General features: G+C 35.6%; 5 protein-coding genes across 5 annotated transcripts; 1 reads left to right on the top strand and 4 right to left on the bottom strand.

Moving 5' to 3' along the window:
* Positions 1–178: 178 nt before the first annotated feature.
* LOTGIDRAFT_159725 (hypothetical protein) lies at positions 179–1,589 on the bottom strand (the record flags this gene model as incomplete). The annotated part of the gene is made up of 3 exons (XM_009054216.1): positions 179–557; positions 796–970; positions 1,418–1,589. 3 exons carry the CDS (start codon positions 1,587–1,589, stop codon positions 179–181), a joined length of 726 nt encoding a protein of 241 aa, XP_009052464.1.
* Positions 1,590–2,673: 1,084 nt separating this feature from the next.
* On the bottom strand, positions 2,674–5,445 carry LOTGIDRAFT_159724 (hypothetical protein; the record flags this gene model as incomplete). The annotated part of the gene is made up of 4 exons (XM_009054215.1): positions 2,674–3,358; positions 3,767–4,091; positions 4,854–4,911; positions 5,422–5,445. 4 exons carry the CDS (start codon positions 5,443–5,445, stop codon positions 2,674–2,676), a joined length of 1,092 nt encoding a protein of 363 aa, XP_009052463.1.
* Positions 5,446–8,618: 3,173 nt separating this feature from the next.
* On the top strand, positions 8,619–11,525 carry LOTGIDRAFT_159723 (hypothetical protein; the record flags this gene model as incomplete). Its single annotated transcript, XM_009054214.1, has 4 exons — positions 8,619–8,622; positions 9,190–9,428; positions 9,921–10,019; positions 11,151–11,525. The coding sequence occupies 4 exons, from the start codon at positions 8,619–8,621 to the stop codon at positions 11,523–11,525; spliced, it is 717 nt and encodes a 238-aa protein (XP_009052462.1).
* Positions 11,526–13,283: 1,758 nt separating this feature from the next.
* On the bottom strand, positions 13,284–13,511 carry LOTGIDRAFT_115465 (hypothetical protein; the record flags this gene model as incomplete). Its single annotated transcript, XM_009054213.1, has 1 exon — positions 13,284–13,511. A coding segment is annotated over one exon (228 nt), but the record flags the coding sequence as incomplete, so codon positions are not given.
* Positions 13,512–13,957: 446 nt separating this feature from the next.
* LOTGIDRAFT_75886 (hypothetical protein) lies at positions 13,958–14,590 on the bottom strand (the record flags this gene model as incomplete). The annotated part of the gene is made up of 1 exon (XM_009054033.1): positions 13,958–14,590. A coding segment is annotated over one exon (633 nt), but the record flags the coding sequence as incomplete, so codon positions are not given.
* Positions 14,591–18,339: the final 3,749 nt, after the last annotated feature.

The following is an 18,339-nucleotide window of genomic DNA, read 5'->3' as shown; positions in this document are numbered from 1 at the left end:
GGTACTTTGTTGACCTGTGTGCTGGTTAAACCCTAGCCTCAGTTGGTTAGCGAGCAAGCTTATAACTCACGCCTCCAGACTCTGATTTAAAAGGAAAAATCAAAGGTATGGCGTCTATTTTCAATAAACACACCGCATTTGCTTTGTGGTTCAATAGTATGAACCCTTTATTTTAAATTTAAACACAGTTCACATCAACCTTGGTGAAAACGAGCGTTTTTGCTTCATCATCACCTCCATAATCATGAAATTCCGTTTGTTTCGAGTCAAACAGGGCACATCGGGCATAATAAATATACCATTCGGCAGATGCATATTTTTTCTTCTGAACACAAAATTCTTTGCACTTCTCAAGTGTCATATCTGGATTTTTTTCCAAAAGAATAACTGGAGAACCAAACAGTCGACATACTCGATTGATTACCGACCAAGCTGTACAGTTTATGGTGTTGTTATATTTTTCCTCACACTCTAGTTTATTTTCAGCGCCTGTATGCATCGTCTTAATATTTACTGAATAGCCCAGTTGTGTTTCTTCCTTTTGAACTTGCAGGGTACTGAAAAATATAATGATATCGGTTAGGGTGCGTCACTGATGTATAAATCAATAAATAGCTATGATATCACCTATTGGTTTAACAATATAGGTAAATGATCGTCACTACAACTTAACACTAAATTGTCCCTCAGGGTATATAATTTGTCCTTCCATCCCCAAACAATCAAGTCCTCGTTGATGAGAGAGAGAGGGGTTATTGAACAGGGTTCAGGTCTTTCTTATTTTAAAATCAACACCATCGGTAAAATTCTAGAAAGAAAGACACAGTAGCTACTGTACCTGGTGGAGGTCCGCAACATAGACCATTTTCCTGTAATTCAGATCCTACTGGACACGAACAGTTATAACTGCCAGGTTGATTTTGACACTTATCTTCACACAATCCATTATTGGTTGCACATTCATCTATATCTGAAGAAAACAGCAGATTGAGAACCAGAGCGGGGCCCGAGAGACCTTGCCCCTTTCGCCTTTTCCAACTTTGAGACTATGGAAGGCGGAGTGGCTTTTTATTCAATGTTCTTCATTGCTATTTCTTAATTTCTAATTCTAAATTCTTATCTCTTAATTTGCACGCTAACTTCAACATTTGTCATTGAAAATTTACATTTTTCATACAAAATAAAAACAAAAAAAAATGTATACCGAAAATAATCACATAAGAACCGGAAATTCTTCATGGGATTTATCAAATTTACCTGTCTTGAAGAACTTCGTAGGACTCGTATGAACTTCAGTCCTGAAAATTAACAATTGCAGTCGTAGCAAGGGATCCACGTCTTTAAAGGGAAGATGGACAGCTCGGTAAGGAAATTGCTAATGGATTGACTCAAACAGGATACTGCCTCCTGACTTTACCTGTACAGGTTGGTTTTAAAAACCAGTTTCCATTTGTACAAATGGTTCGAACTTCATCCTGGTATCCTTCGGGACATTTGTACCGTTTATTGTCCTCACAGCTAACTCTCGACAACCACTCAAAGTTTAATGGTATCTTATAGTTATCGCAACCTATAAATAATCGAGTCATTTTATCAACGACGGCAGTAAACTTATTGCCAAGTTTCAACAATATATGATTTGAACTGCGGCTTTAGAAAATGATGACGAGCCCCCTATGTCTGGAGCTATTGACAATTCTGAAGCCACAACTCGGCCCCTCCATCTAATGATTACCAGAAATGCCACTGTCATGAGCAACAGGTGTGCTGACGGACAGGGTCGATAATACATCCACTTCGTCTGCGATGGATGAATGAAAACTAAAGGTACCCATGCTACCGAGACAAGATTATTGATATTTGTCGCCGATAGTTTTATCGTCTGCAAGACAGACCGCCATGTCATCACCCAATCAGATTCATTTTCCTTTCAATTGCATGCTTCGCACGTGATTATCGAAAAGATGGAAAACGACCGACTGGAGATTATTGTCTCTTCGTGTGCCCATGCCAGTCGTAAAAAAAGTGTAATAAATGAAAACTAGTAAGTGTGGATTAGTGTTTAATCATTTAAATCATATTGTGATGTTTGAAGTGTCACTGAAATATAACTCATTTTCTTTATGCGTTTTATCACTTAAAAAAAAAGATTTACAAGATGTTTTCAGGGGCCTTATTCACAAAAACGTAACTAATAATGATGTAAGTGTTCCAGTCACTTGAATGAAAATCTTTTTCAAAGAGTGTTTTATTATCCAATCAGATTACCATAGAATCTTAATTTTATCTTAGTTAAATTTTCGAGAATAGTATCAAATATTGACACCATCTCTATTTGTGAGGTTCTATGGCGCAGTCGGGTATAGCCTTTCTTCTTTACATGAACTCATTTGCTTTGTAACGTCGAGCAAATGGCGGCTGCGGGGTTCCGATCTCGATCGGCGTGTGATTTTGAATAAGTCATATTCACTCAGTATTCCAGTGTAAATTGGTACGGATAATCCCAAGAGGTTTGGCCATGGACCAGCTGGTATAGAAAGGATCTTTACTTTACGTTTTGTTATAAAACACCGTTAGACATAAAAAAAAGGACCTGTTCGACATAGATCTGTCATCTTCAGAGCTAGTTTACGAATGTCGATGTTCAACCTGATTTTTATCCAAGCAGGAAATCTAAGTTCGCAATGTGCTGGTGAATACCTCTTTCTGTCTTTTCAAAACACGTTTCAGAATTTTCCTAAATTTCTTACTGATGACACAGAATAGCAGGAAGTTGATACTAGTGTTAAAATTCTTCAGAAGGTTATTTATATCTGATAACCTGTGGAACATAGGATATCGTAATGTTTCAGCTCGGCCTACTAAGGCAATATGCATAGACACGTAAACTCCGATAGAGTGACACATGATAAATATGATCACCATTGTTGCAACCACGACTGACACTCTACCAGGATCCACAGAGGAAGTCAGTCCAGTTTTAGCCACACGTTTTCTGTGCATTATGAGATAACAGACCAAAAAACTGTTAAAAGTCACTAACATAATCAAGGGAATGACACTGACAAGCACGATACCCACGGCATAGTTATATGCAATGTATCCTTTACTTAGTCCAAATCGTGTGGTTAAATAGGGCGCTGGATGGGAAGGATTCGTGTTAGGAACATACTCGAAGATCCTAAAGAAGTTCAGAACGAGCGACACCATAGTAATTCCACCGATAGACACTCGTGCTCTCAGAATGGTACAGATCATTTTTGTCTTAGTGAGGAAATACAACGACACGCATCGTTCTATGGCCATCGCTGTGATAATCCAACAAGCACACGTAAGGAAGTAATTAGCTATCACATACCTGGAATATGTTAAATTATTTTTTAAAATCGAGCAAAAGCCTTTATGGAAAATTGTAACCCTGTAACGGGGACCAGCATATAGTTGGTGCAAAGAATTTACCAGATGAAAACTCCATTGTCAATATATAGAGCAAAATACATCTACAATTGTATGGCCAGATATATTTACCTCAATATTAGTGATAGAGGTGGACAGCCGATACCAGACTTTCAGATTCACTGTCCTTGGCATCGTATTTCTTCTTATTTTGAGGTGGATTCGAATCTACAGCACCTAATATTAGGAGACATTCTAATTTCCTATCGAGCTATCTCCCTACTCTGTTTCCAATTTTCTTTGTATTACGTAACGGTGTGCGACCTCAACAAGAAAAATAAAAATAGTTTTTATTGTATATTATACTCACCAAACAATTTTATAATATCGATAAAAGACAATAAAACTGCCCATTTTCATCAGAGAATCGTTAAACTTGAAAAAATCGGGAAATTGAATCAGTAAGATACATAGATCACATACACAGAGAGCCTTGAGAAAACAACTTGGTACTGACGTCATTTCCTTTCTCGTTAAGACCATTAAACTAAGGATGTTCCCCACGATGCCGGTACTACAAATTATTGGCGTCAGAACAGCACAGACAGCCTTAGTATCTGAAGACATATTTCTTGCCATGGTGATTTCCATATCCTCCAAAATATTGGAAGTATTTCCGGCCATTTTCGTTAATTCTGTAACAAAATATTGAAGAAATGTATATAAAAAATTCGAATTTCGATTGGAAGTCATCCCAATCTAATCATTATATCAGTCAATGTCCTTTAGTTAATACGTCAATCTATTAGCCAAAAGACGGCACAGACCATTTCCAATCGAAACAAAATTAGCACCATTTGATATTTTATGGACTAGTTTGTTGGTGCTCAAATGTTTAGTAATCCATGGACATACATAGTATGACAGGTCGTTGTATACAAAATGTTGAGGGTCAGCAAACGTCCATTTTTTTAATGACTATCCATGGTCGTTGAAAATAAGTCAAAGATACGAACGTAAAGTGTCTGAGAATGGCAAACCTAAACATTTCCAAGCTTTCCGAAATACAGAGTCAGAACTCCTTAAAACCCATAATATACCAACCCTTTAACTTACTTTTGCTCAGATTTAAAGAGTTGTCAAAGTGAATCCTTTATCTTTTAACAGCATCAACATAGTAAGATCAACACTCTCTATAATACAGCGTTACGGAACTAATGTTATAGTTTACATTAAATAGGAAGTACTCCGTCATTTTCATTTGGCCTATTGTTTTTAAAAGTGACCCATTTAAAAAAATATGGACTTTCCACTTCAAATTAACACTGTTTTGTTGTGATCTGACTTTTATAACAGTACAGGCTGTGTCGGTATTATTATATGACAAAATACTGAAGCATCCCTTTCATGTCAAAATCAGAACTTTAAGAAAATGTACGATATCTCCGATATCTCACCCGACGTCCATGATTGCTCTATTTCAGGATAATGTAAGTATCGTGAGAAACCATTCAACTGCAATATAGCAAAATAGTATTGAAATTAAATGGATAAAGAAGTTTTCTAAAATTGTATGTGTATCGGAGATACTCGATTTGCACTCTTTTAAATTTCCTTTTAATCAATCGTATGTGGTTCTTGCAATTCCACTAAAACTAAGTGTTTTACGACGTCACTAATCGCAAAATATGCTTTATCATAATATAAGGCCCTTCCCGATAAGTGACGTCATCAAATACTTAGTGGAATTGCAAAAAAACCACAGACGTCTTATTGAAAATTGGAAAGCTGCAAATTAATACTATCAATGTCCTCGATACACATACAAATGTAAGAAAACCCCTTTGAAATCCCTTTAATCAGGCCGTTCAGGAACCGCAGATATCGGACCGGGTTTGGATATTACCGTTTGAAGCTGTCCCATGTATTATAAATATATCAAAACTTTTTGAAAACCCAGAAACTGACTAATTTAATTATTCATTCTCAATTCTAAACACTAAATTTAGCAAATCAATTACTCACTCTTTCAGGTACTAAATTAGGCATTGGGTGATCTTGCTGCTTGTTTCCATTTCCAAAATCCATGAGCTCCAGAATCACCAAATATGATATAATCTTATGAGTCACTGTTTACAAGTTGTTCTATATTTATTTCTATATTTTGGACAAGGGCATCCCCCTCCTGAGCATGTCTCTCTAAACCCATTTTTTAAGAACAAAAAAATTCTGAACTAAATTTAGCCCACCATCAGAATATGCCATCGATTCGATTGGTTTAACAAAACTAAAGAATTAGAAAATAGTGAGGAAAAGACTCCTTGTTTCTTTTTCGATTAAAATATCTCATTTCTTGGAACTAAATGAAATTTCAGGGGATTAAATACTATATTATGCATAGATTTAATGGAGGTAATAAAATCTAACCGTTTATAAGCACACAATTGATTTTTTAGTCCTATTGGTAGGCAATCAAAGGGTTAAACCTAATCTTTACAATAACAGTTTTTTATGTTCATTGTTAAAGGGTAAAAGGAATACTTTTATACTTTTATGTCATGGTGTGTCACTGGTGTGTCATTCAGTACTATTTTGTGCGTTTGGGCGACTTGCAAGACTTTGGCTGGTGAAGGGTTGAAGAAACACAGATGGAAGTTCTGGCATATTAAAAGTGGTTCAAGGTTTACTTCCTTTTTTTGGTAGATTATAACAAATAAACTACATCAGCTCAAAGGGGTGTGGTGTTTACAAACCCAGGAACACATAGATGCGTTTTATCTCGCTAACTACACCCACCAGAATACATCATATTGTTTCTATAATACTTGTAAAATAGAGCTAATGACTTAAAAAACAGATTCAATATGTTATATTTTAACCTTGTTCTCGGTTTTGTGCAATCCTTTGAAAACAATCGTCAGGAATCAAGAGTTTCATGCTTGTTTTTGTCATTGTAGCCTACTGCATTTCGAACATACTTGACATTACTTAGACATCTTAACGTTTCCATTTTTGTAGGAACAGACCAATTTCTCTCCGAAATACACCTCTCTTAGTTTGTGTGTGCTCCAACTTTGCAAAGGGACACTGCTCATGATTTCTTAACTGACATGTAGCGAATGAAACGAAACCAATGAAAAGAAGAACAAGCAAAATATTTAATACTGGCAATTAATTATTTATTTGCGTGTTACATTAATGGTGACCAGTGGCGGCGACAGTCTCCCGAGACTTGCAAAACAAATATGGGACAGATTGACTGAAACCGGCAACCCTGTGGAGGCGTCACGGTCGCAATACTCCCAATCCAGCCACGTAGCTAGCTAAAGTGGGGGTACAATTAGGGGTTCAATCCCCCCCCCCCCTTCCCTTTGACCACTAATGCAGACAAGTTTTTTTTACAATAAAGAGGTTGCAAAGGAATAGCCAAAGGCCATAATTTAGCTGTGGTTTAGTGGCGGGTTCTGTGTAGTTAAGGCCAATGAACCAGGAAGATGCTTAAAATAAACGTGTAACTGTAAATATACAGATGTAACATCCTTTTGAGATATAAAAAGAAAATTACGGTCCTACAGAGGAATAGCCGAGGGCAATATTTGAAGATAATGGTGTTACAGAATTGAATAAATATATATTTTATGCATTTACTAAATAAACAATAGCAGCAATGCGAACTCTCCGAAAGGTATGCTGACACACTAAATCACAAAGTGGTATAGGAAGAGTGGACATAATTTCTATTTACCTATGTTACCTTATTTTGGAAAAATCCCAATAATATTACAAAGTGTCTAAATGGGTTCAAAATTTACTTTTGTGCACCATATTGATTAACCAAATGAATCCCTGAAACGTGGAGTAAATGAAATAGCAGAAACGATAATTCATTTACAAATGTTTGAATCAAACAGGATGAAGCAAGAAGGGCGCCATTTCGTCGTCCAAATTCAATTACACTTTTACTATTTTCAATGTCACTAACAAAGGTAGTTCCTCAGTAATGCGACTGGCAGAATCTGAGAGCAATTGAACTTTAAACGACTAAAAAGTCGGCTCACGGCGTCTAGGAAAATATGAAAAACCGCAGATGCAAGCAGTTGCTAATATTCTACATCCTAGCAGAATATCGCCAGCCTGATCGGTCGCAATCTATATTGAGATACCCCAAATCTTCTCTATATGCTGTTCCCTATTCAGCCCCTTCAATATTTTGTATAACACCATAAATATCTCAGTGAATATATGCCAGTATCAGTCGATACTTAAAACACTTAAACTACGACATATTACATACTGAACAACGAGGATAAATATGCATAAAGTAGAGTGATAAATACAATACATATAATGTTTGTCCAATAAACGAAAAGAAAGTTACCAACAAGGAAAATTATCGGTTACTGTCTCGGCGATTGAACTTATAGTTAGATAAATAGAAGAGCTCAAGATGGGTTGGGAAGATTAATCCATTGCCCTTCAAATATCGTAATAGTATTGTAGCCTATTGCTGAATAAAGTTCTCTGGATAAAGAAACTTCAAAAATATTATATTAGACAAATCCAATAGTTATGGGTGATTAAGTCTCAGTAAACAGGAAACTAATTTTTTTTTACACTAAACAGAAAGAGTGACATTTCTTTATAGTCAACTACTTCTTTGCTCTGCCCGTTGTTAGGGTGTCTTATATCCATGACGACATAATATCGATGATATCCACGCAGGATAGTTTTCATAATTTATACTGTCAACAAATTCACCAGTGCTTTTTTATATTTAAATATACACGATCATGAATTCGGTTTAATAATGATTACGATTAAATTTCTACTGCAAAAGTAAAAAATCCAGACGAATGTGTCCTTTTAACAGAGACATCCATTGCTGAAATGACTACGTTAAATTATAGCAAAATACTTGCGGCATTTTACACTAACCCTACATTGATTTGTGACAATAAAAAATGGATATGACTTGTGTCGCCCAAACTCTACCCGGATATAGCGGAAATAATTCTATCAAGGGACCTGACAATTCGCCAAGTTTCGTCATGACGAATATTTGGGATTTAAATTTGGACTATTTTCAGAATTTCTATAGATTGAAGAAGATATTTAAGCAGGAGAAAACATGGTAAGTTTAAAAGACCTTCGACTGGACATTAACAGTTTAAGAGAATATTTAAAGTTAATAAGGAATACTCTAAAAGTTTTAATATATCAGAATGGGTAAGGAATGAGAGATTCTAGTATTAAGAAAGTTCTGCCTTAATGACAAGAGCAATCATATGTACCGTCGATATATGTTTCGGATTTAAGAGTACCAGTAGAGTCCATTCAGGTTTATTAGAATACTCAATCGAAATTCTAAATATGATTATTAAGGAATACAAACTGAAAGACCCAATTTGATTGGAAGCCTTCATTTGTTGTGAAAGTGTCGGCGTTCAGTGCCCTATATTAGGACTGGGGCTCTAGTTGTTCCGTTCTCGAGAACAAGAGTTGTTGAGTGCTGTGATAGTCAACTGTTTTACAGATTTATTCCCCCTTATATATAATGGAGAGAAAACTGACTTATCAGAATCTAAAAGCAACATAATTAATGGCTGCTACCAGCACTGGTGGCATCTGATCAAACGCTGGATTATGCTCTAACTTAACATTAGCAGTTGTAGTAAGTTGCTCATGTTTGACCCTCTTGCATTTGGTTCTTTTTGGCAAAGTTGGGTCCGATGATATGCGAATCTTTAGTCGATCATACAGAAATTAAGTCATCTAGCTCTCTTTCCATTTCAGAAAATACAAAATGTCTCATTTTACTGGCCTCAATCGTCATGGTTACGACGACATCACTAGCTCATGATGTGATCACAGAAAATGCCTGTCATCCTTGTCGAACCGGAAGTGCTCATACCAACAACGTCCATCGACTCTTCCAAAGACAAACAACAGAGAGCATAGCGGAATTATTGGGTGCGTTCGTTTACCGGATCAATGATGTCAATGAAAAGGTCAATCATAGCATTTCTAACATAGTAAGTACCACATACCACTAAATATGTTGCATTTCAGTGTTTCTTGGTAATACAACGCTTTTTATACGTCTGCTATGAAAAGATAAACCATTCTGTTTTTGACGAATATTCATCTGAATTTATAAATTATATTATTCAAGGAGGATGTGTGCAATTTTGTTTGGGAACTGTTGGCCGGAATTTGTAACTTCCCCCTTCACTGTAAATCATTTTCGTTATTTTCACTTAGGTTTTCTTGCAATTTTCCATGTCGGAGATTGAAAAGAACGAATTGAATTATGATTGTCCAAAAGTGTTATGGTAGACTACAAAGCACCTCATAAATTTCAAAATTACCAAGTTAATTAGTGTTTTTTTTTTCGTTTACGATCATCGATGTTCTGAAAATCAGAATGATTTTAATGCTCTTCAAATCTTGATTGTATATTTTGAAGCAGGTCATAGCTACACCTAATGTCAGCTAAAATAAATACATGTTATCTTAACTTTCAGGTGTCATCAAATTATGGAGGCGATGTTGGATATTTATGTTCTTTGAGAATGGCTGGAGATGAAGATATTCCTACACCCACTCTCTCCTACCTTAGACAGGTAAGCTTATTATTAGTCCAAATCTCTGATACATATTACATTAGTCTGAATCTTACTGACACTTACTAAGCCTCTGGTGGATATTACATTAGTCTGAATCTTACTGACTCTTACTTAACCTCGGATTGATATTATACTAGTCTGAATCTTACTGACTCTTACTTAACCTCGGATTGATATTCTAGTCCGAGAATTACTGACCTTTTCCTAGCTCAAATAGATATTACACCGAAACGAGTTCTAGCTTCGTTAATCTATTATACTTGGTGTATTACAAGGTCTTTTACAAGTGTAAATTTTGATTTGGAGCACATGCAAATTTTTTTCCTTTTGAGTAGAAAACAAACAAACGAAATTAAAATCCTTTTTGTAGGGTTCTTATACGCTTAAGTTTTCACAAATTGTTCGTAGTCTTTTATATACAACTACATTGGAGTTAAGTCCCTTGTGGCAAATCGTTATTTATGCTTTATAACGTGTGAAACATGCAGTTCTTTTACACCTCTTCCTTATTGGTGATGACAGGACATTTCGATTGGACAATATCAAGTGTTTTCCTGTTAACTTTGATTATTTTAAATCAAATACTGAAAACTACTGAACCAATCAAAGTTCGTTATTTTATTTAAACCAATGAGATAACATTTCCTTCTTATATCATCACTTTCAGATAAAATAATTTCATGTACTTTATTTCTTTTCATTTATTCAGGGTAGTTATACATACAAATTGTTATTTATTACCTCAAAACATTCATATGTACCTGTGATATTTTGATTATATAGAGCTTTATAAAGCCGCTTTCATTATTCGCTGCATAATGACTATATGACGTAGTTTTTTTTTAAAACATTTTTGTCAATAGATATGTAGATGTGTGTCATGACGTTTTCACTTACATAGACAAGAGGTGTTGTATCATCATTGGTATTTTGTAGTTAGAAAGCAAAGTCAACGAAATATATTTTACAAATCATAGATTGTTTCTGGTATTGAATCAACAAGTTTAGCATGCATTGTACCAGACAAACCATGAAATCAAGAGAAATCATGAAACGTTTTTCTGTTCCAACTACATCTGTTTTGATTTTTCATAGTAAGATGTAGTTACAACTATTTTATCTTTGCAGATCAATCCCCTGACGCAATCCTACAACCAACTGGCAACGTTAGCCCTTTACTTCGAGGTTCTCAATTCTGACGTCATTAGATCGTGTGGACTCGATTTCAGTCACCTGAGAGGAACACTTCCGCTTTGTCACTGGAAGAAAATATTACGTCACTTTCGCCACCATCTCCCCATAGAATACTGTCAGAAATCATTTCCAGTTGATGGTGTCAATTCTTGTACTACTGCGGTGGATTTGGCTTACGTGATTCTCGAAAGCTGTCGCGGGATGTTAAGTGTACTAGAAAGTCGAGGTAACATTTACAAAGCTTTGATAAACCAGGAAGCTTCCGCCTTGTCGGCACTTCAATTAATAATCAACTCTCATATTATGTAGATATGTCCTTGACCTTTAGCCGAGATTAGCTGGGTTGAAGTAGAATTAGCTGAATTTTTATTTCAAGAATTGTGGGTTGGGGTTAAAGGAATAAAGAGAGGAGTTTGGAAGAACTGGGATGGGAGAGAGGGTTTGAAAGGGTTTCGCCCAATGCTTTTGTAAATGCATCTCAGTTATATATCTTCGGTTTTTTTTAAATTTTAGGGCCAAGTTTTGAATATTGAATACTCCTGTTAATCATGATCTCAGATTATACAAGAGAAAGTTTCTCTTCTAATGTAAACTCTATGAGTTAAATTAAGGATAGGTTCAGCAAATAGTTAGACACATCAAACATCGATGCTAAATTTCATAGGCGTAATATCTCGCTCTTGTTTATTGCCATGTCTGCAGGACTCTTTCATTCATTCAAAGTCAATACTGTGTCCCCCGAATTTTGGCCTCTTTTCGAAATGACATTGATTAAATTTCAACTGTAAACTTATGTTGGTGATAGTTTGTTGAAATAACAACTATATCGTCAAACGATATTACGGTTTATTCCTGAATCAATAGTGACAATAGTCACAGTTAACGTACTAGGTTTAAAAATATTAGATACAAACGCCAATGTCATCTGAATCATCACCTTATGTCTATCTTTCCATAGTAGTAAGTAAAATTTGCATCCGTTATGACAGGATGTAGCGCAAAATCACACCAAGCAGATATTTGTCATGATATTCAAACGTTATGTTGTTCTCAGTAAACTCTGTAGGAAACCAATTTACTGTTACTTTCAGATATATTTATCTATATATGAAATATTATGTTCTCTACTTGTGACATTAGCGAGTGTTTCTTCTATAGAAGAACGTCTAACAACTAATGTAGGCTAATAACTATTTAATATATATATTTTTGTAATAATCGGCGGATACGAAATAAAACGCGGTGAATATAAACGCGACAAGTATTTTTGTCTGGTCAATATTTGCTGAGCCCGTCCCCTAATTACCGTACTGTTAGTATTATATTGTAAGTTCTATGAACTATGTTATGTCTTTTATGTTGATTGTTTTTTTTTATAATAAATATTATTTTGATACAAATTTTGTTTCATTGTACATTGTTCTAAGCACAAGTATGTGATCCTAGATATCCTAGAGGTATGTGATCGCCAGAGCCTCTGTTCGAGACAAACAAAATCTATTATCCAGTTCGACATATAACGACACTGATCTACGCATTGTTAAAATGCGATCAGATTGACGCCATTGAATTCTAAAATGTGTTCATTTAGAATAGAACCCCATCTTAAATGCTACAGTAGTGAACAGTAATGGTATAAAAAAAACGAGGTCCAAAGAACAGGTTATATAAATAAGATGGGGGGTATACTTGGGACATAACGTACAGGGGATATAAAGAACGAATGATATATAGAACAGGGTGTATAAAGAACGGGGGGTATAATAAAAAGGGGATATAAGAACATGGGATATGACGAACAAGGGATATAACGAACGGAATAAAAATACCAGGGGGTATACAGAACGGTATAGAGACATGAGATGTACAGAACAGTACAAATTTATAGAACAGGAGATATAAAGAGCGGGGGATATAAAGAATGGGAGAAAAAGAACAGGGCATATAAAGAACAGTATAGGTTCCCATAAAGAACATGAGATATAGAGAATGGTGAAAATTAAAAAAAACAGGGGATAAGAGGAACAGGGGATATAGAGAACGGGAGATATAAAGAACAGTATAGGTTTAAAGAACGTGAGATATAGAGAACAGTAAACGTTTTAAGAATAGGGGGTATAAAGCATAGGGGATATAAAGAACGGGGAATATAAAGCACAGAAAATATATAGAATGGGGTATATTAAGAAAAGGGGATATAAAGAATAGGGGATATAGAGAATAGGGGGTATAAAGAATAGGGGATATAAAGAATGGGGAATATAAAGCACGGAAGATATATAGAACGGGGGATATAAAGAACAGGGTTTTTAAAGAACAGAAGATATATAGAACAGTAATGATATAAAGAACAAACAGTTATGGTATGAAGAACAGTAATTGTATAAAGAACAGAGGGTATAAAAAACAGTAATGGTATAAAGAACAGAGGGCATAAAAAACAGTAATGATATAAAGAACAGTAATGTTATAAAGGAAGCGGATATAAAGAACAATATGATATAAGGAACAGTAATGGTATAAAGAACAGGGGGTATAAAAAACAGTAAGGGGATAAAGAACAGGGGGTATAAAAACAGTAATGGGATAAAGAACAAGGGGTATAAAAAACAGTAATGGGATAAAGAACCGGGGGTATAAAGAACAGTAATGGTATAAAGAGCAGAGGGTATAAAAAACAGTAATGGTATAAAGAACAGGGGGTATAAAACAGTCAGTAATGGTATAAAGAACAGGGGGTATAAAAAAAAACAGTAATGGTATAAAGAACAGAGGGTATAAAAAACAGTAATGGAATAAAGAACAGGGGGTATAAAAAAAACAGCCATGGTATAAAGAACAGTAATGTTATAAAGGAAGCGGATATAAAGAACAATATGATATAAGGAACAGTAATGGTATAAAGAACAGAGGGTATAAAAAACAGTAATGGTATAAAGAACAGAGGGTATAAAAAACAGTAATGGAATAAAGAATAGGGGGTATAAAAAAACAGCCATGGTATAAAGAACAGTAATGTTATAAAGGAAGCGGATATAAAGAACAATATGATATAAGGAACAGTAATGGTATAAAGAACAGAGGGTATAAAAAACAGTAATGGTATAAAGAACAGAGGGTATAAAAAACAGTAATGGAATAAAGAACAGGGGGTATAAAAAAACAGCCATAGTATAAAGAACAGTAATGTTATAAAGGAAGCGGATATAAAGAACAATATGATATAAGGAACAGTAATGGTATAAAGAACAGAGGGTATAAAAACAGTAATGGTATAAAGAACAGAGGGTATAAAAAACAGTAATGGTATAAAGAACAGAGGGTATAAAAAACAGTAATGGTATAAAGAACAGAGGGTATAAAAAACAGTAATGGTATAAAGAACAGAGGGTATAAAACAGTCATGGAATAAAGAACAGGGGGTATAAAAAAACAGCCAATGATATAAAGAACAGTAATGTTATAAAGGAAGTGGATATAAAGAACAATATGATATAAGGAACAGTAATGGTATAAAGAACAGAGGGGTATAAAAACAGTCAGTAATGGTATAAAGAACAGAGGGTATAAAAAACAGCCATGGTATAAAGAACAGTAATGTTATAAAGGAAGCGGATATAAAGAACAATATGATATAAGGAACAGTAATGGTATAAGTTTTAATGGTATATAAAAAAAAAACAGGTGGTATAAATAACATTAATGGTATAAAGAACATGTAATATGCATAAAGGAGATCACAGGTAACTAAATACGAAGTTGCTGACCTATTGGTCTGTCTTGATCAGACAAAACAAATCACGATTTTACGCCAACCCACATTCACATCTCCTTTCTGAATTCACCCCATTACATTTTCAAATATCACTATAATTGATATATAGTCCGAGAATCTGTCATTTGTATATCTAGAATCTACAAATGTCTATCAACCTTTTGTTCGACGAGTACTCTAAATATTGTCATACATGTGAATAATATTGACTATTTCACCCAATTAGCTGGTGACATAAAAGGTTGTTCTTTAAGTGTGGGAGAGATATCCTCAGACGACATGAGACACGTTCTTCGCAAGACTGACTTCACAAGCTAAATTGAAGGTTCTAGCAGACTCCTTCTATACAATTGCCCTTGTTGTATCTCATGATGTTGACCTATATAGGAGTTGCAGGCGTCATGCAAGAAGCAGACGATGCTTACTCTTTGCGAAACATCTAATGGTACTTCTCTCTGGAGGAGTCCACTACTAAACAACTTTGACGATTTTGCCAAGCTTTGGACAAGATTTTGATTAACGAATTTTCTTGCTTGTATGGAATGCTATATTCTGTCTACCCCCGATAATACAGTTGACGAGATTCAGACTATAAAAGCACATGAAATTAAATGACGATCAGTGATGAGGTCAATAGTCGCCATATTTGTTAGTTTCACACCAGAGCGCCACCTAGTTAAATAAACTAACTGGTTGACAGACAGATTAACCACGTGACCTACTTTATTTAATTCGCGTGATTATCGTGATTGACTTCTATTGACCATTGGATTAATTCTCTCAAAACATTCAAATTATTGTACATAGAGCTATAGTTCTTTACCTCACAGTCAATTTAGTTCCACATACAACAAGTGACGTTACGCTCTCTCTCTATTGCCAATGATATAGTCTCAGGGGTGATCCTCGACTAACCCTTGTTCACCTAAATCCTATTCGTGTGCAATATGAGAGGATTTTGATTCACTGTCTACTAAGGTGGTCAAAACGTTTTAAAATATCTGCACTGACAGAGCAATGTTGTTTGTCAAGGGACCCGAAATTTTTTGTCCTCTTTTTTGCGGAACGGCGTTTATTTGGAACTACATTCTAGGGTGAATTACCCGCCTAATATAAATGGCAGAAATTTATTTTTACTACTGCCTGCAAACACACTTAGTGCGTTAAGGTGATATGTCTGTCCCATAAGTTATTATATCAACACTTTTCACCTATGATTTCACTGATATCAATACCATGTGGACTAATGAAGACGGGCAACGCCTTCAGGGTACAATGAGGGAAATATTGCCAGGACAGCGGTAATAGCCTGCTCATTTTCGATCTCCAACTGTCGAGGGATCTTTAACGTGCACAACCTGTAGCACGCGGGACCTCGGTCCAATCCGAACGCCTAGACGCTTTTTCCATGTCAGCCCTTCTTACCTGCATCACTGACAGGGGGAAACCGGGTTGAAAAATCCGAAGGTTTCATCTCGACCTATACCGGGATTGAACCCTAGACCTCAGGTTAGCGAGCAAGCGTCTAACTCACTTTTTTCCATAACAAAGGCACCACGGAAATCTGATTGAAAATTGGAATAATATCCCCGATACACATAAAATATTTCGAAAACCTCTTCACAATACCTTTAAATTAACTTTGCTATCGCACAAAGGCTTAAATATCATGAGCAATCTTAGCGATAGTGCTGCCATAAACACATTTTCTGACTGAAAATTTAAATGGTGCGAATCGTTGCTAACAGTGTCCCGAATACACATGAAAAGTTTATTCAAACTTTATTACAACAGGAACAACGGAAGTGTAATAAGTACAACCCATCTTCATTTCAAGTACATCTTCCTTCTTAAAACATGAGTAATTAAGTCTTTGCCTTGTTCTTCTCAGATGTTGATAGATAGGCAGGAATATAAGTTGATTTGGATAAATAATAATAAATAGTAAGTATCATCAGATACTCAATTCAGCAAAAAATATGTTATTTTCTCTGAGCATAATCATATTGAATATGGACTTCGGTTTTTCGTACTCACAATATTTGGGTTACAGATTTATTTCATCGTGGCACAATTTGCTTGCTTAGACGATACGATATTTTGTATGGTCCGTCCACAATCTGCTTGCTTGTACGATATGATATTTTGTATGTCCATCTTATGACTCCATTCATTTCATTTCATTTGTCCACAAATAGTAGGTCTATATTTCGTATGGTTCGCCTACAATCTGCTTGCTAGTAGCAGATGATATTTTGTATGGTTCGTCCACAATCTGCTTGCTAGTAGCAGATGATATTTTGTATGGTTCGTCCACAATCTGCTTGCTAGTAGCAGATGATATTTTGTATGGTTCGTCCACAATCTGCTTGCTAGTAGCAGATGATATTTTGTATGGTTCGCCCACAATCTGCTTGCTAGTAGCAGATGATATTTTATATGGTTCGCCCACAATCTGCTTGCTAGTAGCAGATGATATTTTGTATGGTTCGTCCACAATCTGCTTGCTTGTACGATATATTTCGTTTGTCCACAATCTGCTTGCTAGTACGATATGATATTTCGTTTGTCCACAATCTGCTTGCTAGTACTATATGATATTTCGTTTGTCCACAATCTGCTTGCTAGTACGATATGATATTTCGTTTGTCCACAATCTGCTTGCTAGTACGATATGATATTTCGTTTGTCCACAATCTGCTTGCTAGTACGATATGATATTTCGTTTGTCCACAATCTGCTTGCTTGTACGATATATTTCGTTTGTCCACAATCTGCTTGCTAGTACGATATGATATTTCGTTTGTCCACAATCTGCTTGCTAGTACGATATATTTCGTTTGTCCACAATCAGCTTGCTAGTACGATATGATATTTCGTTTGTCCACAATCTGCTTGCTAGTACGATATGATATTTCGAATGGTCCTTTCACAATCTGCATGCTTGTTTGACATATTTAGTATGGTCCATTTACCTTCTGCTTGCTAGTATTATAAGATATTTTTTATAGTCTTTTCACAATCTGCCTATGAATACGACACGATATTTCGTAGTCCATAGTACTCCTCTTGCTAGTTATACAATATATGTCGTAGTCTGTTTGCATCTGCATTTGCAGACACGATATTTCGCATGATCCGTCGACAATCTGCTTGCCAGTAGGACAATATATTTCGTATGAACCGTCCACAATCTGCTTCCTTACCGTACACGATATAATGGTATGGTCTGTCCACAACCTGCTTGTTGGTAGGAGACGATATATCGTATGGTCTGTCCACAATCTGCTTGCTTACCGTACACGATATATCGTATGGTCTGTCCACAACCTGCTTGTTGGTAGGACA

This window comes from Lottia gigantea (assembly GCF_000327385.1).
Source record: "Lottia gigantea unplaced genomic scaffold LOTGIsca_21, whole genome shotgun sequence".
NCBI classification, from domain to species: domain Eukaryota; kingdom Metazoa; phylum Mollusca; class Gastropoda; family Lottiidae; genus Lottia; species Lottia gigantea.
The sequence above is the reverse complement of the archived record's forward strand: the minus strand, read 5'-3'. Positions and strand labels throughout refer to the sequence as shown.